Source organism: Mesoplodon mirus (assembly GCF_964341445.2).
Source record: "Mesoplodon mirus genome assembly, chromosome: 7".
NCBI classification, from domain to species: domain Eukaryota; kingdom Metazoa; phylum Chordata; class Mammalia; order Artiodactyla; family Ziphiidae; genus Mesoplodon; species Mesoplodon mirus.
Window position 1 is genome coordinate 48017598 of NC_138983.1, and position 26943 is coordinate 48044540.

Genomic DNA, 26943 nt, shown 5'->3' on the forward strand with positions numbered 1-26943 from the left:
TCATATTTTCTCCACTGCCAATGTCTGGCATGGTGCCTGGTATTCAGGAGGTCTTAGTAAATGTTGAACTGAACTGCACTGAAAGCAAAGATATGAACCCAATTATACTGTGTTATCACATTCCACATTTCTGATTATTTCCTTAGGAATGCTAGTAGTCTAAATATGTTAGTTGAAAATAAAATAATTCCCTAAGAGCTGAGATCCTAGATATCTGTCTCTCTTAGATGAGTGACAGATGAAATCAGGACTTATTTTCCATCAGATTCCTGCTCTGTTATTCTGTGAAACAACTGAGGCTGCCTTGTCTCCCTTTCTCTTTCTAATGTGATTTCTCTTTTATGCCAAGGCCACGGGGCAGCTTCTCCTATCCAGTTATTTTCCCAGCTCTTGTTCTTTATCATAGGTAGGCAACTGTTCCTGCCTCCACAGACCCCACTGCTCTGACAGGCACTGCAGCATAATTTAATAAGACTTGCTGGGAACCTCTGACCTCTGAAGTGGTAGAAAGGAAGAGCTACTCAGGGTAGGAAGAGTTCCAGGTACCTGATAGAGGCAGATCCTAGAAGGACAGATCTTGGCCCTTTCTCAGCCCTAGACACACCTTCCTTTACATACTAAAATGTTTGGGTTGCATATTTACATATTCTGGACATTTATTTATTGAGAGGCAGTATAACATAGTGGTCAAGAGTGAAGATGTCAGCCAGTGATAAGATTTGAATTCTGGTTTTGCCACTATGCTTTGTGACTTTGAGTAAGTTTCTTATTCTGTGCCTTAGTTTTTATATATTAAATGGTTATAATAATGTCTAGTTAATTGAGTTGTTATGAGGGCAAATAAGAATTAGGAACTTAGAACAATGCTGGCACATAATGTTATTTAATATTAATATGTTACATGGACCTCTTTTGAAAAATAAAACACCCTGAAGTAGGTACAGGTAAATAATCACTTAATACAGTTGCTTCCTCTCAAACCCTGAGGTCAACTCCTCTGGTTACTTTGATGGATGATCCTTACCCTTAAGAAGCTCATAGTCTGGTAGGGTCAGACACACATGTAAGCAAATATTGCAACAAAGTAATAGAGATCTATACCTAGCACAGTGGTATTGAGAGGAGGGTGTGATCAGTAAGCCATAGTGGGGGCAGGCAGAGGAGGGCATCCTGAGCTGGTGTTACAGAATCTGTAGATTCATGGCAGGGAATGAGCAAGGTGTTAAGAGAGAAAATGGGGGTTATTGAAACCATCACAGATACCAGGTTAAATTCTCTGTCCTCACATGCATACAGCTCTTTTAATTGTTCGTTTATTGGTCAAGACAAACAAAAAAAACTTAGAGTTTCTTAGTCTTTGTTAGGGAGCAACAGCTCATTAAAAAGCAATAATGTGCACTGGGAATGACAAGTAGTTTTAATCTGTGCTAAATCTAAAACTAGTTGATTGAAGTTGGGCACCTAGAATGCTTTGTTAAGAAGGATTCTGAGGGCACAATTTGAGGTAAGTGAAAAAATGCAATGGTTGATTAATGACCAGCATTATGTGTGGAAATAGGAGGTCTTACTGCACTTGATGATTGTGTTCTGGAGCCAGATGGCCTGTGCTTGAATCCTAGCTCTACCACTTTCTAGCCGTGTGACTGTCACAGGTTATTTAAACTCTTGTGCCTCAGTGTCCTTGTCTGTAAAATGGGTATAATCAAAATGCCTATCTCTTAGATTGTTGTGATAATTAAGTGAATACATATAAAGTGTTTAGAAGGGTATCTGACAAGTTGTAAGCACTCAATTAATATTAGCTATGGTTAGCTACTATTTATCTTCATGTAAATAAGATTAATATAAAACCCAAGGGAGTCCAATATGTTTATTTGTACAGTTCTCTTTCATGTTATAAATAAAAGTTATCTGTGAGTAGACAGATAACTTAGTTATCCACAGCTCTTTCCTAGATTCTTTGGCACACAGTGCAATTTGAAGGCTATTTTAGACATAATGTTGATTCTGAGGCTAGAGTGTCAGAATAAGGAGGGTTGGAATGACTGGTAGTTGAGCAACTTGGGCTTATTTTTAATTGTTTCACTCTAATGCAGTGTGAGATTGATGTGCAACAATGAAACAGCAATTATATTATTTACCTGTGGAACAAATATGAATTGTGCAGCTTCTCAGAGAACTCTTTTTGGTCCATTTCATGAGTTGCAAAAAGATTCAGACTTTTTTTCATGACCTGATTTTATCCTGTGAATTTGTAAATTCCTCCTAGGGGTTCATGTGGGACATGGCTGAGGAACTGAAAGCTATGTTGGTGTTTGCTGAACATCGATATTATGGAGAGTCCCTACCCTTTGGTGCCAACTCCTTCAAGGTAGGTGTATTTTCTACTTTTAAGTTTAGAACATTTTCTAATTACATGTCCCACTGTAAGAAAGAAATGTTAGCTTTAAGTTGAACTGCCTGAAATTTCAGTAATTTGTATTTAATCTTTACTTTTTATGTATAATGATCAGTCTTTAACTCAGTGTGATGAGGCTAGCCTTCACCAGGCAAATCTTAATCTATGGCTGCAGAGATTGGAGGGAACTTTTCAGTGTTTAAAAAATGTCAGTAGGGCTTCCCTGGTTGCGCAGTGGTTGGGAGTCCGCCTGCCGATGCAGGGGACGCGGGTTTGTGCCCTGGTCTGGGAGGATCCCACATGTCGCGGACTGGCTGGGCCTGTGAGCCGTGGCCGCTGAGCCTGCGCATCCGGGGCCTGTGCTCCGCAGCGGGAGGGGCCACAGCAGTGAGAGGCCCGCGTACCGCAAAAAAAAAAAAAAAAAAGTCAGTAAATAATCTGCTTTATAAATTATACACTTAAATTATTGGGTCTACCACTGGAAAAAATGTAATGAGTGCGCAAATGTTTGCTTAGTAAGGTGTTTTTCAATAAAATAAGGACAAATCATCGCTATAATTCAGTGAGGCCAACTGGCCACTTGGATTCCCTTCTGGCCTTTCTGTTCTCACAAGGAGCTTTGGCCTCAGCCACAAATCTACACTTAATAAGCCAGGACACCTTTTCCTCAACTGAGTCACTCAGGTACTACCCTTGTGATTCTGGCTATATGAATTTGCCATCTGTATTATTATTCACTGACTATTTTTCTTTAAATAACTCACTTTTTTTTTATGTGGACCATTTTTAAAGTCTTTATTGAACTTGTTACAATATTGCTTCTGTTTTATGTTTTGGTTTTTTGGCCCCAAGGCATGTGGGATCTTAGCTCCCCACCGGGGATCAAACTTGCACCCCCGGCATTGGAAGGTGAAGTCTTAACCACTGGACTGCCAGGAAAGTCCCACAACTCACTTTTCAAACTTAGTGTTATCTTAGTAAGGCTTTATGTACTATTTTTCTCTAAATTACATTGAAATAAAACAAGTATTACATTAAAAATGTTTACTCACTACCTAAGATCATCATGCATACCACCGTTATACACATACCATGCTTTTGGAAAAATCTGAGTTAGAAATGATTGGGGTTAATCATTTTCTAGGCTTCTTGTTTTGAAAGGACTTTTAATTTTTATTTTCAGAGGTTTTATTAGCTCATGTTATAAATAAATAAATAAATAAATAGTCCTTGTTTTATAAATGAAAAGCAGAGCAATTTGCTGATATTTGTTAGGCTATGTGGGAAACTCTATCCTTTAGCTTATTATTTTGCATAATTATCTGATTAGGGGAGTTGACAGGTCCTGAAACCACTGGGAGGTAGTCAGCTTGTTGCAGATAGAAACAACCTCCTCTCCTAGGTCGCTGTGGTTCATAACGTTGCTAGCAAAATGGCGGTAAGGGCTGTCTTTGATATGCTTCCTTCCCTTCATGTGCTCACAGAATTTGTCAGTTGCGTAGGGGAATATTACAGATATATTGTGAGAATTGGGAAAAAACTGCACTCAGCTATACATAGTGCCATGAAAACTGGAAGTAAAGAATAGTGACAGACAATGAGAGAGAAAGTAAGAAGCCAGAAAGCATACATCTTGGATAAGAGGGAAGGTTAAAGGAGTAGGAAAGAGGAAAGATGGAACTCTGGTTCCAAAATATACCAGGTGATGGGAGTAGTCAGAGTGGTGAGACTAAAGTGTGAAGGTCAAATAGGATAGTCTGATATGGGTATGTAGGTGTGTTAGTTATCTATTGCTACATAACAGTTTACCTCAAACCTTAGTGGCTTAAAACATTTATTATCTTACAGTTCCTGTGGGTAAGGAATTAGGAGTGGCTCAGCTAGGTGGTTCTGTTTCAGGGGATCTCATGAGCTTAAGATGTCAGTTAGTGCTTCAGTCATCTGACGACTTGATTGAGGCTGGAGGACACTCTCTGCTCATTTGGAAGATCCACATGAGTGACAAACTGATGCTGGGTATTAGTAAGAGGCTTCGGTGTATCCCCTCTTGGGTTTTTCCAAAGGCCTGCTTGAGTGACCTTTTGACATGGCAGCTACCTTCCCTCAAATTTGACAATCCAAGAGAGCAAGGTAGAAACTGCAGTGCTTTTTATGACCTGACATTGGAAGTCACATATCACTTCTGCCACATTCTATTCGTGTTAGAGCCAAGTCACTAAGTCCAGCCCAAGTTCAAAAGGAGAAGAGTTAGTTTTCACCTTTTCAAAGGAGACACTTCATTAGCCTTCTCAGCTAAGCAGGACTCTGAGTTCCACCTCCCTATACTGCAATGAGGAAATTCTCCCTAGGTAGAGAACTAGATGATCGTGGAACTTACTTGCGGAGTATCCTTCTCTCAGGGCTCAAAGTCTTGTGTTGCTTGTTTTCCAATGTCTGAAAATAGTTGTTCCATAGGTTGCTGTTTTTCTTTTTTTTTTTTTAACTCCAATTTTATACTTGTACATCAGGCAGGCTGATGTGTTCCAGTTGTTGGTATGTCAGACATAATAATCATCTTTCTGATGAGGAAGGGAGTTTTATTTTTACGGATGATTCTTACTTCAGTTTTCCACAGGGTTTACTTTACCTTTGCCTATATGGTAGCCATTGTAAATGTTTCAAGATTTGAAATAAAAGTTAGAATAGAGTAGTTGTGTGTTAAGATTAGTATTGTATTCTATCACATTTGTTGTTAAATGTTACTTACAGTTTGTCTCTGCTGTTTCTACTACCTCAACAAGGTCTTTGGTAAATAGCATTTAATAGAAATTACATTTGAATGCAAAATACGTTATCTTCTTCCCACAAACTTAAAGTCACTTTTTCATGAGTTTAAATCAGCATTGCTATTGCTTTGACTGGGCGTTTTAACTCAGTTACCTAGAAATTCTATTTGGAGAAAAGCTTATCTGGCTTTTTTTCTGGATCTATGCTATGCCTAAGCTGCTATTTATGTGCACATTTTTACCCATGTTCTTTGTTATTTTTCTTTAGGATTCCAGACACTTGAATTTTCTGACAACAGAACAAGCTCTGGCTGATTTTGCAGAGTTAATCAAATACTTGAAAAGAACAATCCCAGGAGCTAGAAATCAACCTGTCATTGCCCTAGGGGGCTCTTACGGTGGCATGCTTGCAGCCTGGTTCAGGATGAAGTATCCTCATTTGGTGGTTGGGTAAATGCACTTATGTTGGATGTGAGCACTTTCTTAATAATTGTCAAGGCAAACGTAGGGATTTGTTTTGGGTAAAACATGTTCTATTCTGTTGTACTGAGAGTTCTAATTTCTGTTTCATTAACAGCTGTTATTTTTCTCACCATTTTTGTTCAATATAAGTTTCAATTTTAAAACTTGAATTCGATGAGTTACATTTTTTTCTTTTCTCTTTCCTTGGACTTCTTACCATTTAGAGCTCTTGCATCCTCTGCCCCCATCTGGCAGTTTGAGAATATGGTACCTTGTGGTGTATTTATGAAGATTGTAACTACAGATTTTAGGAAAAGTGGCCCAAATTGTTCAGAGAGTATCCGCAGGTCCTGGGATGCCATTAGTCGACTCACAGAAAAGGGTAAGGTTTAATTTAAAGAATGGAATCTTGGGATTTTTTACCTTTTAAGTGTAAAATTTAACACTTCCCACTTTCTAAGTAAACTTTTTATATATTTAATTATAACATATGTATTTAAGTATAACATACAGAAAAGTACACAAATCAAAATACACAGCTTGGTGAATTTTTGCAAAGTGAATATATAGTGTAATCAGCATGCAGATCAAGAAATTCCCTCAGAAATCCCCTCAAGCCCTTTTCAGATACTACCTCTGCATTTATCAGGCTAATCACTATCCTGCATTCTAGAACCATAGATTAATTTGCTTGCTCTTGAATTTTTTAGTAATCAGAATTGCATAGTATGTATTTTTTGTCTCTGCTGTCTTTTGCTCGGCACTGTCAGATAAATCCATTTGTATTCTTTAGTTGTAGTTTATGCATTCTCATTGCTCTATATGTTCCATTTGTTTATTTGCAAAAAGGAATGATTCAGAATACTAATTCTGGTAAGCTTCATGAGATAGGCAACTTATCTATCACGAGATTAACCAGTTCTAAAAATATTTTGTTCAATGTTGAAAAAGCATTCTTGGAGAAACTGTATAGAAGACTGAGTTTTCTAAAATACCAAGTGAAGAATGAATGATCTGTAAAGCCCTTCTGTTGAGCAGTGCTTACTAGATTCCAACAATTTGATTCTATTCTCAGGTACTGGCTTGCACTGGCTTTCTGAAGCCCTTCACTTATGCACTCCATTAACAGAATCTCAGGATGTTCAGCGTTTGAAAGACTGGATCTCTGAAACCTGGGTGAATCTGGCAATGGTGGACTACCCTTATGAGTCCAACTTTTTACAGCCTTTGCCTGCTTGGCCTATCAAGGTAATAGGAAAATGTCCTTTCATCACTTTTAATCACATACTTCTCTCTCTCTCTCCTCCCACTTTTTTTTTGGTGCATTCTCTGACTTTCAGCATCAGAGGAAGTCCCAGTGACAAAGGGGCTCTGAAGTTAGTCAAACCTCAAACCTAGGCAAATCCTGGCTTTTGTCACTTTCTGGTTCCTCAAACTTGGACATGTTACCCAGCTCTTCTGAACCTCAGTTTTCTCATTTGAAAAATGGAGATAAAATGCATAGATTACAGAGTTGTATAAATTACAACTCTTAGAACTAAGAACCAACTCTTAGAACTAAGACCAATAGTTGCTGTTGGGCCTCCCTGGTGGCGCAGTGGTTGAGAGTCCGCCTGCCGATGCAGGGGATACGGGTTTGTGCCCCGGTCCGGGAGGATCCCATATGCCGCAGAGCGGCTGGGCCCGTGAGCCATGGCCGCTGAGCCTGCGCATCTGGAGCCTGTGCTCCGCAACTGGAGAGGCCACAACAGTGAGAGGCCCGCGTACCGGAAAAAAAAAAAAAAAAAAGTTGCTGTTAATGGAATAATTACTATGTACCAAGTTCTGTGCTCTGCACTTCATATACACAGTTAATATATGTGAGACACATAGAGCTATATAATACATGGTCCGTACTTAATAAATGGCAGCTGCTATCAAAGTGCTATGATTCAGTCAACTGCTAACACATTCTAAGTGCTACATACATCATAAAGGCATGATCCCCACACAGCAAGGTAGAGTGGAAAGAGCACTGACTCTGGTTCCTTGTTCAGAACTGCCATTTACCAGCTGTGTGATCTTGGGCAAGTCTGTTCTCTTCTTGGGCCTCCGTGTCTTCCTCTGCACAATGGGATAACGATACCTATGTTCTCAATAGGGATGTGCTGAGGATCAAATAAAATATTGGATGTGAAAACACTCTGGAAAATTTAAAGACACTTGACACAATAAATTTTAAGGTTCTTTTCATGCCAGAATTCTTTATTGTATGTGTTCTTTTTAAGCATTCCTTTATAAAGAGCATTCCTCTTAGTTTTAAAAACAAAAGCTGATGGTTATTAAATTTAGAGAATACAGCAGACTCTACAGCTAGAATGAATGCTGTGAATGTAGATAGAATTGGTAATACAAGAACCAGGTTTCAAAAGCACTTTTAATTTAACTGTCCCTTTGAATTATTAAATGCACACCTTGTTTAAAACTTCGTAACCGAAATGGAACAAGATCGTTTGCTATTAGAGATATTTTTCTTCATCTGAAAAGTAGGATGACCAGTGAGTATATTGCACATAGCAAGCCAGAGGTAAATGCATATTGAATTAAATTGAATTTTGACAATAAAAAGTTATTTTAAAGAGCAGATCTCTCTCATGGTAAGAAAACCTAGATCAAAATAATGAGAAAAAACTAAATCTGAACCGATTAGTCTCCATAAATGTCTGTGTGCTAATAATGTTTTATCTTTCTATATTATTTTACTATTTACAAAGCACTTTCATATATACTATCTCATTTAATCCCCACAAAAATACTGTGGGAAAAAAGAGTTATAATTCCAGTTTTATGGAGAGGATATTTAAGCTCAACTAAGAGGTAGCAGAAGTGGGATTTGAACTCGGGTCTACCATTGTTCAGAGGCTTTGATCTTCTCCCACATTGCACTGAACTAGAAGACTTGACTGAAGATTTGGGTAGATTGCTGGCCACAGTGTGACAACTATCAGATTTAACTTTGAACTCTGTGTACAAAGTGAGAATTACATTTGCATCTTTATGCCCACTTGGAGAACAACTGAGTTGTCAGATGATAAAAACATATGGGCAATTCCCTCATTACTTAGAATAGGGGTTGGCAAACTTTATGTGTAAAGGACTATATAGTAAGTATTTTAGGCTTTGTGGGCCATGTAGTTTCTGTCACAGCTACTCAATTCTGTAGTTCTAGCAGAAAGTAACTGTAGACAATATTTAAATGAATGAGGAAGACTATGTTCCAACAATACTTTATTTATAAAACAGGCAGTGGGCTGGCTTTGGCCTGTAGTTTGCGGCCCTGACTCAGAAAAAATGCCAGAGGAATACAGCTTTTTAATATTCATTTGTTTATGATTTGGAACAGTGAACAGTCTAACTGGTTTTATCTCTGCTTCTTTAATGTTCCTTTTGAGATATTTTGCTGTTGAGTCTTAAACGTAAATATATATTCTATCCTATCTCTCTCCTAAATAATCACTCAAAATTAGTGGAGTATATCTCAAATATTTTGTCATCTGTTTTTGACTTAGCACAATCTTTCTTTTATCTTTTGTGTACATATATATTTTAAAAGTTTGTTTTTAAGGCAAGATAACTTTGTGTCTTTGCCTCACAATCACCTTTCACTTCTTTTATCTAGGACTTGTTCTTGTCATTTCCTCCAGTTAATATTTTTTTTACCAACTTTACCCTTTCTTTTGACATATTAAGGAATTCTTGATTGCTTATGATATATTTATAATTCTGTTTCCTGCCTGCACCCCACCAAAAGTAATCTCTCTTTGACTTTTGCTTGAGAAACTTTCATTGCCTACATCTATCTCTAATTTTATCCTATCTGATTTCAGAATTTTTCCACTTCATGCCTCTCTTCCCAACTCTTAGCTTCAGATCACTTTCTTTCACTGTTCATTCTGTTTCTCCTTTCTTGACCCCCTCTCTGTTCTCCCAACCCCCTAATCCCTGGAACACTACCCAGTTGGGGACTGCTCTTTCACTTGGATAGTTCCATTTAACCAGGACTCCTCCTCCCTCTGATACACTTCCTCCTTTTTAAAGGGCTGACAAACAGTCGTCCTTTTCTGAGTCTGTAACTCAGGCTTAGGATGGTGAGATAATATATAATAGTTGGGTTATGAAAAAAAGCAGGTGATTTCCAATTCTTCCTGGACCTTGTACAGTTCTGAAGTATCCACATGCAGCAACTGAATGCCATTTTCCATGTCAACTCAAATATCATTCTTTCTAATTTATCTTTGAGCCATGCACACTCAGACTCCATTTGCTTTTGTTTACTGTTAACAGAAGCTGCAACATTCATGCAGAAATAATCATGGACTTGGCTGATAGAACACAAGGAAGAAGAGAAAAGGGAAATAGAAAACCCCTCTGTCATTTGACTGCTCTGTCAGCATAAAAACTGCTAGTTCTCAGTTCTCAGCTTAAAGACCAGTTTTAAAGGATACTGTAGAGTTTATCTATTTTGGAATCATTTTCAGCTGATAACTCACCAAATCTTTTGGCTTAGCCTCCTGAGCATGCAGATAGATACAGTGAAATAATAAGATACAAGATGGAAAACCTCTTCCGTTTGTCTTGGTGTTTGATAATGTATGCGACCTCTCTGGGTGGTTTAAGCGGTTTAGGTGCATTCTATGAAAAGGGAGCTTTTAATGACAAAACTAATGTGATTATCTGAGAGAGGGTGAGAGGCGTATTGAAGCCTTAGAGAAAGAAAATCTGTTAGAAAAGCTGAATGTATCTGCTTAATCCTTTCTCTAATGTGGATGGACCATACTCTCTGAGAAGAGATTGGTCTTTTTTTTTTTTTTTTTAACCTATCTTCTTTAAAAACATTTTCTTTGCCTTCTTTTTCTCTCTTATTCAAATGCTTATCCTCATAGGTAGAGGGACACTTAAAGCTTTTAAACAATTCATTATCTTCACTTTCTCTGGTGTACATGGGTCAAAGGGCAGAACCTAAATATTTGGGTACAGAGCTGATTAGTTTGGTACTAAGATTACAATGTTCTACTATCTCCATAATTTCTACACTCTTTAAAACAGAATTATTAAAATGGACCTCTTAGGCTCTTTTTACATTTTTCCTGAATGTTCACATTTGTTCTAGGAAGTAGAAAGTGAATTAAGTCTGTCCATTTCCTGAACCTCATTTTGCTGTACTCTTTTACAGTTTCCTTTTCACTATTGCATAATAAGAAGTTTTATAATTTTATATTGCCACAGAATCCCTTCTATCTAAGTTTCTACCTAAAACAAATAAACTTAGGAAAATATAATCTAAGAATAAAAAATATTTGTTTAAAAAATTAAGCATGAGGCTACAGGTATGTTTAGGTACTGTTTGTGTTGTTATTTGTCTCTTATATTATAACTTCTAGGTTGAGTGTGTGTAGTGTAGTGGTTACAAATGGAAGCTTCAGAGTGGGTCTGCATTTGAATCCCCGTTCTGCTACTTCCTGGCTGTTTGACTTTGGAGAAGTTTCTTAACCTCTCTGTGCTTTAATTTCCTCAACTGCAAAATGGGGGTAATAGTAATTATAATGCGTCTTAGGGTCATTATGAGGATTTAATAGGACCTGGTGTATAGTAAGCACTAAGTTGATGCTAGTTATATGCATATAATTGTTATTATATGATGTCAAAGAGACATTCGTATACCAGGACTTTGTAGCCAAAGTTTGGGTTCAGAACTTATATTCACAGTTTTAAATTTGTGTATCTGTAGCAGACCTTTCTGAGCTTATTTCCTTCCCTGTGAAATGCAGATGGTTATGATATGTTTCTCCCTGGGTCATTGTAGGGAAAGCACCTGACCTCAAGGAATAGTCAATAGTTTTACTAGCAGACTCAGCCCCAGCTGCCCCCTTATCAGTAGATTTATAGTCTAAGTAGGAATGCTGTGCCTTTTGTAGAAATTGTTTAGAAGACACTGTTTGCTAGTGTCTACAAAATAAATGGAAAGTGTAGTACAGGGCCTACCTGTGCTGAGTATTTCGGATGGAAGTGGTTGGCAGAGAATCTTTCCTTGTCTGATTAGATCACAGTCCCTAAGTAAATAATCAACAGACTAAGTGCTTGCCCTCATCAGATGGGTAATACCTGCAAATTATCAGGCTTAAGCTGAAGTATTATATGAGGTTGAACCAAAAATGCCAGTATTTGTGTTTGACTTATAAACATGGCAATTTCATATGGTTCAGCTTAATATTTACGTAAGTATTTTGTGTATCCTATAGATCTTTAATAAACGTATATGAATATATCCTGTTGAATTATTAGTCTTTGAATAAGAATGGGAGTAGTGCTGAGGTTTTGCTAGTATAATTTAAGTATTTTGGGGAAAACTTTATTTACTCTTGGCTACTAAAATTCTTAATGGAATACAGTCTTCCCTCAGTATCCATGGTATCCTCAGGGGATTGGTTCCAGGAGCCCCTGTGTATACCAGAATCCATGGAAGCTCAAGTCCCTTATATAAAACAGTGTAGTATAGTCAGTGGGCCTCTGTATCCATGGGTTTCCCATCCGTGAATTCAATCAACCTCAGGTGGAAATGTCCATCCATGGATGCCAAACTTGTGGATATGGAGGGCTGACTATATATTTATTGAAAAAAATGCGTGTATAAATGGACCCACCCAGTTCAAACCTGTGTTTTTCAAGGGTCAACTGTACATAGAGAAATGTAGAGAGTGTGTCTTTTATCTAGAGGATGATGCTTAGACTCACAGAATCTTTGAGTTAGAGAGGAAATTTAGAAACACCTAAAATAACAAAATTCTCTTATTTTAAATATTTGTAAACAAATTTTAAGTGATATTTTTCAGGCCTTCTCTCTATCATACGGGTAGAATTATCAACTGGTACTTCCTTCCTATAAGGCAGTTTGACATGATGTAGCAAAGGCCTTAAAAATGTTTATTTCCTTCAAACCAGTAATTCCTCTAAGAATTTATCTCAGGAAGACAAGGGTAGATAGGTAGATAGATAGATAGATAGATAGGTTTAGCCCCAAGGATATTTATTGTAGCCTTACTTGCAATAGTAAAAGATTGGGAATGATTCAAATGACCAATTATAGAGTTTCTTCAACTATTCCTCAACTCCCCATCCTGACTGCTCCCCTCTGAATTTCCTCATGTTGGTCAGTGTCCTTATTAGAGTGTGGTGCTCAGAATTGGACACAGTACTCCAAGGGTGCTCTGACCTCACAGAGGACAGTGGGCCCAGGATTGCCCTTAATCTGGACATGGAATTTCTATCAGCAGAGGCCAAGTTTCTGACCAGGATGTTCTCTCTGTGTAAGTGGGGCTGCCAAAACCCAAGTATTGTCAGCTGGTGCCAGTCCCCAGCCATGCTTGTGTCTCTTAGGGAGTGACAGTAACTGCTGTTTGCAGAGATGGCTATTCATAGGGACTCCTTTTCTTTGCCTGACAGAGGCCCAGTGTTCTAGCTCTGAGAGGGGATCTGATGCCAGCATGTGAGTCACACTCACTTGTTACTGTTCTCTTCGAGAGTTTTAGGCCACTTGTTGCTGCATATCAGCACTCCCTTCTCCCCCTGCCCAGCTTGCACTGTCACCCGGCCTCATCTACCATGCTGTGCTTGAACATAATGCTCTTCTCTGCATTGCATGGGTCTACTCCGTAGTTTTGTGCTGCATTTTGAAAGAGCTAAGTCCAGTGGGGGTGTCCACATGCAGGAAAGAATGCTGATCAACTGTTGGCATTAGATAGTTGAATAAATTCTATGATTGGTTCTTGATTTCCATATATTCTTGAGTATATCTAATTGGCATATTTCTCAGGAACATTTTCTGAGAAAAGGGCTATGCAATTAGGTATTTTTGACTTACCATGAATAATTGAGAGTTGTCAGAATAGTAAAACAATCTTTTGCCTTTTTTCTTCAACGTGCATTTCCTTATTGCTTTAGGCTTGATAGGTTTTTGCAGCTTTCAGTTTAGTTCAGTTCTGTTTCTTTTTTTTACATATAAATTTATTTATTTATTTTTAGCTGTGTTGGGTCTTCTTTGTTGCACGTGGGCTTTCTCTGGTTGCGGCAAGCGGGGGCTACTCTTTGTTGTGGTGCGCGGGTTTCTCATTGTGGTGGCATCTCTTGCTGCGGAGCACGGGCTCTAGGTGCATGGGCTTCAGTAGTTTTCACGCACAGGCTTAGTTGCTCTGCGGCATGTGGGATCTTCCCGGACCAGGGATAAAACCCATGTCCCCTGCATTGGCAGGCGGATTCTTAACCACTGTACCACCAGGGAAATCCCAGCATGGTTTTTTAAATTAAAAAAAAAAATTTTTTTTTTTGGATTCTACATATAAGAGAAATAGATCATTTAGTATTTGTCTTTCTCTGTCTGACTGATTTCACTTAGCATAATGCCCTTGAAGTCTACCCATGTTGTCACAAATGGCAAGATTTCATTCTTTTTTTTATGGCTTAATAATATTCCACTGTATACATGTACCATATCTCCTTTATTCATTCATCCATTGATGAACATTTAGGTTGTTTCCATATCTTGGCCATTGTAAATAATGCTGCAATGAATGTGGAGATGCATATATCTTTTTGGATTAGTGTTTTTGTTTTCTTTGGGTAAATACCCAGAAGTGGAATTGCCGGATTATATGGCATTTCTAGTTTTAAGTTTTTGAGGAAGCCTCCATACTGTTTTCAAAGTGGTGTACCAGTTTACATTCCTACCAACAGTGCACAGGGTTCCCTTTTCTCCACATTCTTGCCAACACTTGTCATTTTTATAATAGCCATTCTAATAGATGTGAGGTGATATCTCATTGTACTCTTGATTTGCATTTTCCTTTTGATTAATGATGTAGAGCAACTTTTCATATACCTGTTGGCCATCTGTATGTCTTCTTTGGAAAACTGTCTATTCAGATCTTCTGCCCATTTTTAATCGGAATTTTTTTTTTTTTTTTTTGCTGTTGAGTTGTATGAGCTCTTTATATATTTCGGATGTTAGCCCTTTATCAGATATATGATTTGCAGATATTTTCTCCCATTCAGTAGGTTGCCTTTTCATTTGTTGATGGTTTCCTTTGCTATGCAGGAGGCTTTTAGTTTGATGAAATCCCACTTGTTTATTTTTGCTTTTGTTGCTTTTGTTTTTGGTGTCAGATTAAAAAAAATCATTGCCAAGACCTATGTCAAGGAGCTTACCACCTATGTTTTCTTCTATGCGTTTTATGGTTTCAGGTCTTACATGCAAGTCATTCACTTTGAGTTAATTTTTGTGTCTGGTGTAAGATAGTCATCCAGTTTCATTATTTTGCATGTGGCTGTCCAATGTTCCCAACACTGTTTATTGAAGAGACTATCTTTTCCCCATTGTATATTTTTTTAAATTTTATTTATTTATTTTTGGCTGTGTTGGGTCTTTGTTCCTGCACGCGGGCTTTCTCTAGCTGCGGTGAGCGGGGGCTACTCTTCGTTGTGGTGCGCGGGCTTCTCATTGTGGTGGCTTCTCTTGTTGCAGAGCATGGGCTCTAGGCGCCCAGGCTTCAGGAGTTGTGGCTCACAGGCTCTGGAGCACAGGCTCAGTAGTTGTGGCACACAGGCTTAGTTGGTCCGCGGCATGTGGGATCTTCCCGGACCAGGGCTTGAACCTGTGTCCCCTGCATTGGCAGGCAGATTCTTAACCACTGCGCCACCAGGGAAGCCCTCCATTGTATATTCTTGACTTGTTTGTCATAAGTTAATTGAACATATATGCATGGGTTTATTTCTGGTCTCTCTGTTCTGTTCCATTGATCTATGTGTCTGTTTTTATGCCAGTACCATATTGTTTTGTTTTGTTTTGTTTTGTTTTGTGGTACACGGGCCTCTCACTGTTGTGGCCTCTCTGGTTGCGGAGCACAGGCTCCGGACGCGCAGGCTCAGCGGCCATGGCTCACGGGCCCAGCTGCTCCGCGTCATGTGGGATCTTCCCAGACCGGGGCACGAACCCGTGTCCCCTGCATTGGCAGGTGGACTCTCAACCACTGCACCACCAGGGAAGCCCCATATTGTTTTAATTAATACAGGTTTGTAATATAGTTTGAAATCAGAGAGTGTGATGCCTTTACCATTATTCTTTCTCAAGATTGCTTTGGCCATTTGGGGTCTTTTATGGTTCCACACAAATTTTAGAATTTTAAATTTTATTTCTGTGAAAAATGTCATTGGAATTTTGATAAGGATAGCATTGAATCTATATATTGCTTTGTGTATGGATATTTTAACAATATTAATTCTTCCAATCCATGAGCATGAAATATATTTTCATTTATTTGTGTCTTCTTCAATTTTTTCATTAATGTCTTGTATTTTTTAATATATAGGTCTTACATGTCTAAAATACCTCCTCCCAGGTATTTTATTCTTTTTGATGTAATTTTAAATGGGATTGTTTTCTTAATTTCTCTTTCTGATAGTTCATTATTAGTATATAGAAACACAGAAGATTTTTGTATGTTGGTTTTGTTTCTTGCAACTTTACTGAATTCATTAATTTTTCTTAATAAATTCATTAATTTTTCTAACAGCTTTTTTTTTGGCCACACCACACAGCTTGTGGGATCTTAGTTCCCTGACCAGGGATTGAACCCATGCCTCCTGCAGTTCAAGTGTGGAGTCCTAACCACTGGACTGCCAGGGAATTATCTCTAACAGTTTTTTGATGGAGCCTTTATGGTTTTTCATATATAATATCATGTCATCTGCAAATAGAGGTAGTTTTACTTATTCCTTTCAGATTTAGATGCCTTTTCTTTTTCTTACCTAATTGCTCTGGCTAGGACTTCCAATAGTATGTTGAATAAAAGTGGTGAGAGTGGGCATCCTTGTCTTGTTCCTGATCTTAGAGTAAAAGCTTTCAGCTTTTCACTGTGAGTATGATGTTTGCTCTGGGCTTGTCATATACAACCTTTATTATGTTGAAGTATGTCCCCTCTATACCTAGTTTGTTGAGAGTTTTTATTTTTAATCATAAATAGATGTTGAATTTTGTCAAATACTTCTTTTGCATCTATTAAGATGATCATATGATTTTTATCCTTTATTTTGTTAATATGGTGGTTCACATTGACTGATATGTTGATGTTGAACCATCCTTGCTTCCCTGGATAAATCCTACTTGATCATGGTGTATGATCCTTTTAGTGTATCATTGAATTCGGTTTGCTAATATTTTGTTGAGGATTTTTGCATCTATGGTCATCAGGGATATTGGCCTGTAATTTTATTTTCTTGTGGCATTCTTATGTAGTTTTGGTATCAGGGTAATTCTGGCCTTGTAAAATGAACTTGGAAGTGTTCCCTCCTTTTCTATTTTTTTGGAAGAGTTTAGGAAGGATTGATATTAATTCTTCCTTGAATGTTGGTAGAATTCACCTGTGAAACCATCTGGTCCTAGACTTTTGGTTTTTTTGAAGGTTTTTGTTTACTGATTCAATCTCCTTACTAGTATTCAGCCTGTTCGGATTTTCTGTTTCATCATGATTCAGTCTTTTTTTTTTGGCCGTACTGCACGGCATGTGAGATCTTAATTACCCAACCAGAGATTGAACCTATATCCTTTGCAGGGGAAATGTGGAGTCTTAACCCCTGGACCTCCAGGGAAGTCCCCCATGATTCAGTCATGATTGGCTGCATGTTTCTAGGAATTTATGCATTTCTTCTAGGTTGTTGAATTTGATGACATATAATTGTTTATAGTACTCTGTCATGATTCTTTGTATTTCTGTGGTATCAGAAGTACACAGGATCTGTAGTATCTGTAGTATCTCCTCTTTCATTTCTGATTTTATTTATTTGAGTTCTCTCTCTTTTTTTCTTGGTCACTCTGGCTAAAGATTTGCTAATTTTATTTTTCAAAATCCAGGTCTTAGTTTTATTAATTTTTTTTCTATTGCCATGCTCCAGACTGCCAATGTTTCCTGGAGGGGAGCTTTACATTTGTCTGGTGCCCTGGTTTTTATGTCTGGCACCCCAGTTTTTGTGGCTCCCACCCAGGGGACACCCCTTGATCACCTGGCTCTGGTGGCTGGGGGGGGTGGGGCTTACATTCCTGAGTCCCATGGGACTGTGCTATTGGAGATATGGTTCTTGTCAGGCTGCCACCCCCAGGGCACTGCAAAGACAGCAGACTGAGGTACACCCCCTAGTCTTCTTGTGAAGGAGACTTCTTTGCTTGTTTGGAGCTTCTGCCTGAGGGGCAGGCTTCAGGTTTAACATGTATTTAGTGGCCTGCAAAGCTGCTCTTAAGGAATATAAGCCATGGATGCCATCTTGGTGCTTTCCCTCTGCCTTGCTTCAGCTTGCTGATATCACCTAGAAAAGAGCTTATACACTCATCTGGAACCCTGTTTTTTGTGACTGCCCAGTGGACACTTCCAGATCACCTGACTCTGGTGGCCAACAGGACTCATGCTTGCAGCCCCACAGCACTGTATATATTTGCATACTTTTTTAAAAGCTGGTGCTTGAGGGTCTGGCTTCTAGTCATCCTGAATGAAAGGGCTAAGATCCTCCCTTTTGGGATGCTGACAGGTTTTGGCATGTCCTCAACTACTTGGAGTTATTAAAAATATAATAGGCTGTTTGGATAAGCACAAAGGTTTGAAAGACACCCAAGAACTAAGGCAGGGTTGAACAACAAGGTCCATCTCCTACACGAGGCCACTCCTTCATGACTGGGAGAGATGGTTGTTTCTACTATATAGAAACTAACACAGAGAGTCAAACAAAATGAAGAAATAGAGGAATATATTCCAAATGAAAGAACACGATAAAACCTCAGAAAAAAATCTTAATGAGAGAGATATTAATTTACCTGATAAAGAGTTCAAAGTAATGGTCATAAGGATGCTCACTGAACTGGGGAGCAAGAATGGATGAACACAGAATTTCAGCAAAGAGATGGAAAATATAAAAAAGTACCACGTAGAAGTCACAAAGCTGAAGAATACAATAACTGAAAAAAATTACACTGGAGGAGTTTGACAGCAGATTAGATGAAACAGAAGACAGGATCAGTCAACACAAAGACAGGGCAGTAGGACTTACCCAGTCAGAGCAGCAGAATGAAAAAAAGTGAAAATAGCTTAAGGGACTTATAGACTAACATTTACATCAGGTGGTCTAACATTCACATCATAGGGTTCCCAGAAGGAGAAGAGAGAGAGAAAGGGGCAGAAATCTTATTTGAAGAAATAATAGGTGAAAGCTTCCCTAATCTTCCAGATCCAGGAATCCCAGAGAGTTCCAAATAAGAGGAATCCAAACAGACCCATACCAAGACACATTATAATTAAAATGTCAAAAGTTAAAGACAAGGAGAAAATATTAAAAAACAACAAGAAAAAGCAATTTGTTACAGGCAAGGGAGCTCCCATAAGACTATGAGCAGATTTTTTAGCAGAAACTTTGCAGGCCAGAAGGGAAAGACACAGTATATAAGGTGCTGAAAGAAAAAACCTTTCAACTAAGAATACTCTGCCTGGCATTTATCATTCAGAAGTGAAGGAGAGATAGAGTTTACCAGACAAACAAAAGCTAAAGGAGTTCATCACCATTAAACCAACCTTATAAGAAATGTTAAAAGGGACTTCTTTAAACTGAAAAGAAAGGGCGCTAAGTAGTAACAAGAACTCATATGAAAGAATAAGTCTCACTGGAAAGGCAAATATATAGTAAAGGTAGTGGATTCATTACTTACAAAGCTAGTATGAAGGCCAAAAAAATCAAAGGTAGTAAAAATAACTGATTACAGTAACTTGTTAAGGATACACAAGAGAAAAAGATGTAGAATGTGACTTCAGAATTATAAAATGGGGGAGTAATAATGTTGAGCTTTTCAATGGGGTCAAACTTAAGTTGTTATCAACTTAAAATAGACTTTTATTGATATAAATTGTTATATGTAAGCCTCATGGTAACCACAAAACAAAAACTTATAGTAAATATACAAAAGATAAAGAGAGAGGAATATAAACATACCACTAAAGAAAGTCATCAAGCCACAAAGGAAGAGAGCAAGAGAAAAAGAAAGAAAGGAGCTAGAAGAGCTACGTAAACAGCCAGAAAACAATGAACAAAATGGCAATAAGCACATACATGTTAATAATTACTTTAAATGTAAATGGACCGAATTCTCTAATCAACAGACATAGAGTGGTTGAATGAATAAAAAACCAAGACCCATCAATATGTTGCCTATAAGAGACTCACTTTAGATGTAAGGACACAAACAGACTGAAAGTGAAGGGATGGAAAATGATATTCCATGCAAATGGAAACCAAAAGAAAGCTGGGGTAGCTATACTTATATTAGACAAAATAGACTTTAAAATAAAGACTATAAAGATACACAAAGAAGTGTGTTACATAATGATAAGGGAGTCAATTCAACAAGAATATATAACATTTGTAAGTATTTATGTGCCCAAAATAGGAGAACCTAAATATGTAAAGCAGATATTAACAGACCTAAAGGGAGAAATAGACAGCAGTACATGAACAGTAGGGGACTTTAATACCCCACTAACATCAATAGATAGATTATCCAGGCAGAAAATCAATAAGGAAGCATTGGTTTTAAACAGCACATTAGACTAGATGGACTTAACAGATATTTATAGAACATTCTATCTCAAAGCAACAGAATATACATTCTTCTCAAGTGCACATAGAACATTTTCTAAGATAGATCAAATGTTAGGCCACAAACAAGTCTTAGTAAATTTAAGAGGATTGAAATCATATGAAGCATCATTTCCAACCACAGTGGTTTGAATCTAGAAATAAATTACACAAAGAAAACTGGAAAATTCACAAATATTTGGAGATAAAGCAACATGCTATTGAACAACCAATGGGTCAAAGAAGAAATTAAAAGAGAAATTTAAAAAATACCTTGAGACAAATGAAAATGGAAATGTAACATACCAAAATTTATGGGATGCAGCAGAAGCACTCTGGGAGGGAAGTTCATAGTGATAAATGCCTACCTCAAGAAACAAGAAAAGTCTCAAATAAACAATCTAAATTTATACCTCAAGGAACTAGAAAATGAACAAGTGAAACTCCAAGTCAGTAGAAGGAAAGAAATAAAGATTAGAGCAGAAATAAATGAAATATAGACTGAATACTCCAGCTTTAACATCACTATTTAGAGTTCAATATTTGTTTATAATTTTTTGAGGTAAAATTTACATACAAATTGTGTGTTGTTTGTTGTATAATCCAGACCCCTATGAAGATAAGAAATATTTTCATAACCTTGAAATTTCCCCATGTCCCTGACTAGTCAGTCCTGCCTTCGCTCCCAACCCCAAGTATTACCTGTGACTTTTAGCTCTGATTATAGTCGAGGGTTAGGAGTATTTTGAACTGGGGAGCTGCCTGATATGCTTCTTATAATGTTACAGATGTAGGAGCTTGGTGTAGTTTTTCTAAAAGAAATTTCATAAATTTTGCATTTTCATAAAAATATAGTCATTCATTCAGCAAACATTTAGCTGCCAGATGCCTTGCTAAGTGCCAAAGGAGACATTCTGGAATCAAATGAGTGCGCTATCAGCTCTGATAGAAATAAGCACAGGATGAGGAGGCACAAAGAAGGGAGTGATTTAGTTCTCCCTGACTTGAGGGCATAGGCAACAATGGCCTCATAGAGGAGGTGACACTTGAGCTGCGTTGAAGAAGATGAGTTGGTGTTTGCCAGGCAATAGTGGAGTGGGAAAAGGGCATTTTAGTGTGAGCGAAGGCAGGAGGGAAAGAAGTTGGTGTGGTGGGAATGGTTTTGCTAGGCAGGAGCAAAGGCTGCAGAAGATAAACCTAGAGTGGTAAGTGGGGAGGACTTTGCATACCATGCAAATTACTTTGGTTTATTTCTATAGTTTGGGGAGTAATTTGAAAGGTTTATTCATTTATGAAGGTGGTTATATGCAATAGATAGAAATTGTCAGGCAATGCCGTTAGATTCTTAAGATTGTTTTATGATCAAATCAAACTCATATTTCTTCATTTTATTAAACTGTAATTTTATATTTATATTCGACTCTTCTCCCTTTTATCTCTCTCAAATGACAGGTAGTGTGCCAGTATTTGAAAAATCCCAATGTATCTGATACATGGCTGCTGCAGAATATTTTCCAAGCTCTGAATGTATATTACAATTATTCGGGCCAGGCGAGATGCCTGAATATATCAGAGACAGCAACCAGCAGTTTGGGAGCCCTGGGTTGGAGCTATCAGGTAAGTGTGTATATTTCCCCAAGTGGAACTTAGTTTTCACTGATATGATTGTGCTATAACAGAGAATTTGCAAGATTTTATCACCTGGATCCAAATCTGAGTTCTGTTACCTTATACTTTGAGACTATGGATAAGTTTCCTCATTCATACATTCATTAAATACCAATTCCATTTTTTTTTATTTTACTGAAGTAAAGTTGATTTACAATGTTGTGTTAATTTCTGCTATACAGCAAATTGACTCAGTTATACATATATATATTCTTTTTCATATTCTTTCCCATTATGGTTTATCACAGGATATTGAATATAGTTCCCTGTGCTATAGAGTAGGACCTCGTTGTTTATCTGTCTTATATATACTATATATACTAGTTCAGTTTGGCATTTAATCATCACAGAATATATTCTGAGTACTTACCACAAGTCAGGCACTTTTCTAGGCTCCAGAGACACAAAGGTAAATGAGATACGATCTAATCATCAACTATAGCTTGGTGGAAATGATAGGTAACTAAACTAATGTTACAATAGATCTTGGTAAGTCCTATAAAGGTAGCATTTTATGGACACAGAAAAGAAGGGGAAGTCTAAGTTGATTCTGTCTGATCCTCCATTCCTTCCTTCATCTGTACAGTGAGACTAGTAATAAAAATAGTAATACTTTTCCTCCAGAGTTGTTTTGAGGATTAAATATGATAATAGATGTGAAATGAAGCAGTTTGCAAAGAAGGAATGTATAGCCCCAACTTCTGTGACTTCTCAGATGAGCCTTTCCAGGAATAATGAGAGGTGGTATGGCATAAAGAACAGGGGCTCTGAAGCCAGACTTCCTGAGTTCAAGCCCTGGCTTTACTGCTTGCAAGCTGTACGACCTCGGTCAATTTCTTTAACATTTTATGCCTCATCTTCTCACTGGAATCTCTCCTGGTTTGCTTTTTCAGACCTGCACAGAAATGGTCATGCCCTTCTGTTCTAATGGTATTGATGACATGTTCGAACCTCACTCGTGGAACTTTAAGGAATTTTCTGATGACTGTTTTAAACAGTGGGGTGTGAGACCAAGGCCCTCTTGGATCCCTACTATGTATGGAGGCAAAAACATCAGTTTGCACACGAACATCATTTTCAGGTGAATTTTTGCTGATCCAAAGAAAACTTTGGTTGACGGAGACATTTTTAGAATAGCTGAGAAAAGAGAACCAGGAAAATGCTGCACAGTTACAACGATATAGAATACAGCAATGGTATCCATCATGTTTTTCTACTCCTTGAAAGACAGAGGATGCTGAGAGGTGATATGAATTTTTGCTCTATTACCAGTATGCTTAAAGGCTTAAAAACAACAGCAACAAAGTTAAAATATTGAAAAAATACTCTCCAACACAAAATGAAGCATCATCTGTTGTTCTCAATTTGTGTTACTATTGTTATCAATGATAATAAAACATTTTAATATATATTTAACAAACACTTTTGAAGTGCCCACTCTGTTCTGTCCCAGGCACTGTATGAGGCGCTTTAAATAAATTACTTAATTCAATTCTCACAACAACCCTTGGAAGCAGTTTCTATAGTCCCTTTTTTACTGAGGAGAAAAGTGAGGGTCACTGTGAGCAGTCACTTGCCAAGACTCATCCAGCTTTGTTTTAGTTCCCAGGTGATAAAGTCAGTTTTCAACCTTGGCGTGTCTGACTACAAAACCCGTGTTTGTTCTTCGGTGACACTGCTGCACTAGTAGGTGTCATATTTGCTATTGGTTCACGTTGGCGTTAATCAGACTCTCTGTGTCTGATTGCGACTTCAAAATTTCCATGTTTTGGCTTGAGTATTAGGTTGTTAGTTATTAAAATAGCAATCATTTAATTAAAAAATTTCCCCAAATCTATATGGAGATAGCAGAGAGATACCCGTACATATCCCTTAACCTGGACCTATTGTTTAAATTGTAAATGTCATTCTTTTACAAACTCTTCTAAACAGAGTCACATTTGACCTTCTAGACATGGCCAACAGCTTTTAGGAGTGAGGAATGCTTTTTGACTGAAGGATCACTCTCTGGGTTTAGGCCAGTGGCACTGCCCATTTTGCACAAGAGCCTCTGTCTTATTGGGTTCATGCTATTTTCTCACTCAGTAGGGTACCTGCCCCCACTATATGGAAAGTTTAAAGATTCTTTTTAATTTCCTGAAGTTGTTTTCCTTGTCCTCAATAGGAGTCTTCAAAACTATACTTTTCATCTCAGCCTTATGAAGTTACAGTTGAGCAAATAAGTATATTTAAGGTATTTAAGGAAACTGCCAAGTTAGGATGTTTGAAATCAGGAAAACATGAAAGCACTGAGAGGACTGAAAAAGGCTTACGTATAAGCCTTGGGTGTCCAAGGTCATCTTTGTTGCCTCAGAGGAGGAAGTATTTTGTCATGTTCTTGTTTTTCTTTAGGACCTTACCTCCATATAGTATTTATCTGGATTTCTCTAGCGTGCTGATGCTGTAAGCTCAAAGCTGAAGTTCAAGTTGAATTTTAAAGTGGAGTCTTTAAATCCTTGTATAAAGGTTTTAATATCTGTGTTTTTGTCAAATACATTATCCTTTTTTGTTGGATTCAACCATTACAGATGAGTATTTTAGTGATCCATTTGTCCTTTTATACTGTTTTCCTCAGGGTATCAAAATAACAATCGTCGTCGTCATCATCATCATCATCATCATCGGGGGAAAGGATAGATTTTGTGAAAAAAGGTTGAGGAGTAGAACTGAAGCCCGTAGGTGGAAATTATGGCTCAGTGTTAAAAACTTCTAGCTCAGTGTAAGAAAGGACTTCCTAACAGTTGTGCAAAGGCAGAATGAGCTGTCTTAAATTACTTAAGCTCTTTGACCCTCAGTTTTCTCTTCTGTAAAGTCACCCACAGAGTTGTTTTGTTGCTTAAAAAATTTAACCTAGTGAAGTACTTGGCCCGGACCTAGCAAATATATATGCCCAAAAAATGTATGTTGAATGAATAAATGGAAGTATACTCTCAGCCTGTACTTTACCTTCTAGCCAACAGGGGACTATCTGTCCCTGAATGTCCTTTCCTTCCTCTTTTTTGTTTTTCCTAAGGCTCGGGCATCCTCCAAGAAACCTTCCCTGACACCTCCAGGGAGGTTAGGTTTCCCCTACACACTTAGCTCCGCTAAGGCCTGTGACTATCCTTTAGCGCCCTGTGTGGAAATTATCTGTGTTTTATCTGCCCCATGAGACTGTAAACTTCTCAAAGACAGAGACTTTGTCTTAATCATCTCTGTGCCTTTAGCACCTGCTACAGTGACTGGCACATAGTGAATGCCTAATATATTTGATAAGGATGAGGACTGATATAAAGCTCAGAAAGGCTTCAGAGGCATGTGGAAGTTTAAAGGCAGAACTATATGAAAATGCTGGTTTATCTTTGTGCAGTGGCAAGTCTACTTTTAAAAAGAAATCTTTTCCCATATGCTTCTAGGTGTGAAGAATTCAATGTAAAACTTAAGTTATTTAAAAATTCAAAATTCTATTGCTTTTCTGAAGAAAGCATATTCTGAAAGTAAAAGAGCAGTTTTAGGTGTCTCTGTTCTGTCTACTTAGTGGCTATCAGCTAGAAAACATTACTGGTTGATGAGTAAGAAAATGTCCAAGGAACCATGTGGAAAGTGTACTTTATGTTCATGCTTCTCTCAAGTCACCTCACACAAATCCAACTGTGACTGCTTTTCTGGTTAGAAAATTCAGTCTGTTTTTAATTGTCGGATTAGAGATTTGCCAGTTAAGAGCTTGGGCTTTGAAGTCAGGGAGACCTGGGTGCCATTCTGCTTCTACCCTGAATTAGCTGCATGGCCTCAGGCAAATTGCCAATTTTTTTTTTTTTTTTTTTTGGTGGTACGAGGGCCTCTCACTGTTGTGGCCTCTCCCGTTGCGGAGCACAGGCTCCGGACGCGCAGGCTCAGCGGCCATGGCTCACGAGCCCAGCTGCTCCGCGGTATGTGGGATCCTCCCGGACCGGGGCACGAACCCATGTCCCCTGCATCGGCAGGCGGACTCTCAACCACTGCGCCACCAGGGAAGCCCAAATTGCCAATTTTTATGAGTTAGAAATAATGACTACCTGCCAGAGTTACTTCGAGGAGTAGATAATCATAGAAGTGAGCACTGTGAGGGCAGAGGTTTTGTCTGTTCATGGTTAAGTCACCTGTACCCAGTCAGTACCTGACACATAGTAGGCACTCAGTAAATGTGTTGAATGAATGAGGATTTAATAGTAGCTATTAATAGTTCCATTTCAGCAATTTTCTTATTCCACAGTGGTTTTGTTGGATTTATTTTTTCCCCAACTCCAGTTGGTAAGAAATTATCTCACAAATGGTCATTTTCAGTTATTTAAATATAAGTTCAAAAAGGAGTCTCTGAGAAAATGGTTACTTTAACATCATTTCTCAGGCAAATTAATTGTTGCCAGCAATTAAGTGAGGCTCACTGTTGGGAATTTTATCCAGGCATCTAGATTCTCTCATGAAAGCCAGTATTTTTTTTTTTTTCCTGTAAATTTCCCAGTGACTGGAAAATGCTTTCACATGTCTAGGACCAAGAAATTCAAGTCCATGTGCATCTTAGGTCTCTCAGCAACTCCAAACACTGTTGCTAAGCCACTAGGCTGATTCAGATGACCTTTTAAATCAAATGCAGTTTGCTTATTATGTGGCTGTTGGGATAGATTTTTTGTTTTGCAAATAATGGAGAGTTTCCTATCTGGGTTGGTCCTGTCAAATTGCAATAATGATAAAGGCCATTTGTTCACTTAAGAGAATCCAACCCCTTGTGTAGTTTACTTTAAAAATTTATCTCATAGTTGAAAAATAAGGCTCCTATTTTGCATGTGAGTTTTTCCTCTTGTTTTTAACAACCCCCCCCAAAAAGTACATTTTTTGAGTGATTTTTTTTCCCCAAGAATGATGTTGTTAAGTTGCAATTGAATTAATTTTTTTAAG

General features: G+C 38.0%; 1 protein-coding gene across 5 annotated transcripts in view; it reads left to right on the forward strand.

Annotated features, from left to right (window-relative positions):
* The window catches only part of PRCP (prolylcarboxypeptidase), a 71781-nt gene that overhangs the window by 39573 nt on the left and 5265 nt on the right, over window positions 1-26943 (forward strand). For all 5 annotated transcript variants that reach the window (XM_082629113.1, XM_082629117.1, XM_082629116.1 and 2 more), the window contains exons 4-9: window positions 2270-2371; window positions 5432-5613; window positions 5850-6007; window positions 6701-6873; window positions 21775-21939; window positions 22884-23071. In XM_082629113.1, the coding sequence (XP_082485239.1) occupies window positions 2270-2371; window positions 5432-5613; window positions 5850-6007; window positions 6701-6873; window positions 21775-21939; window positions 22884-23071 (968 nt within the window). The remainder of the gene's footprint in view (window positions 1-2269; window positions 2372-5431; window positions 5614-5849; window positions 6008-6700; window positions 6874-21774; window positions 21940-22883; window positions 23072-26943) is intronic.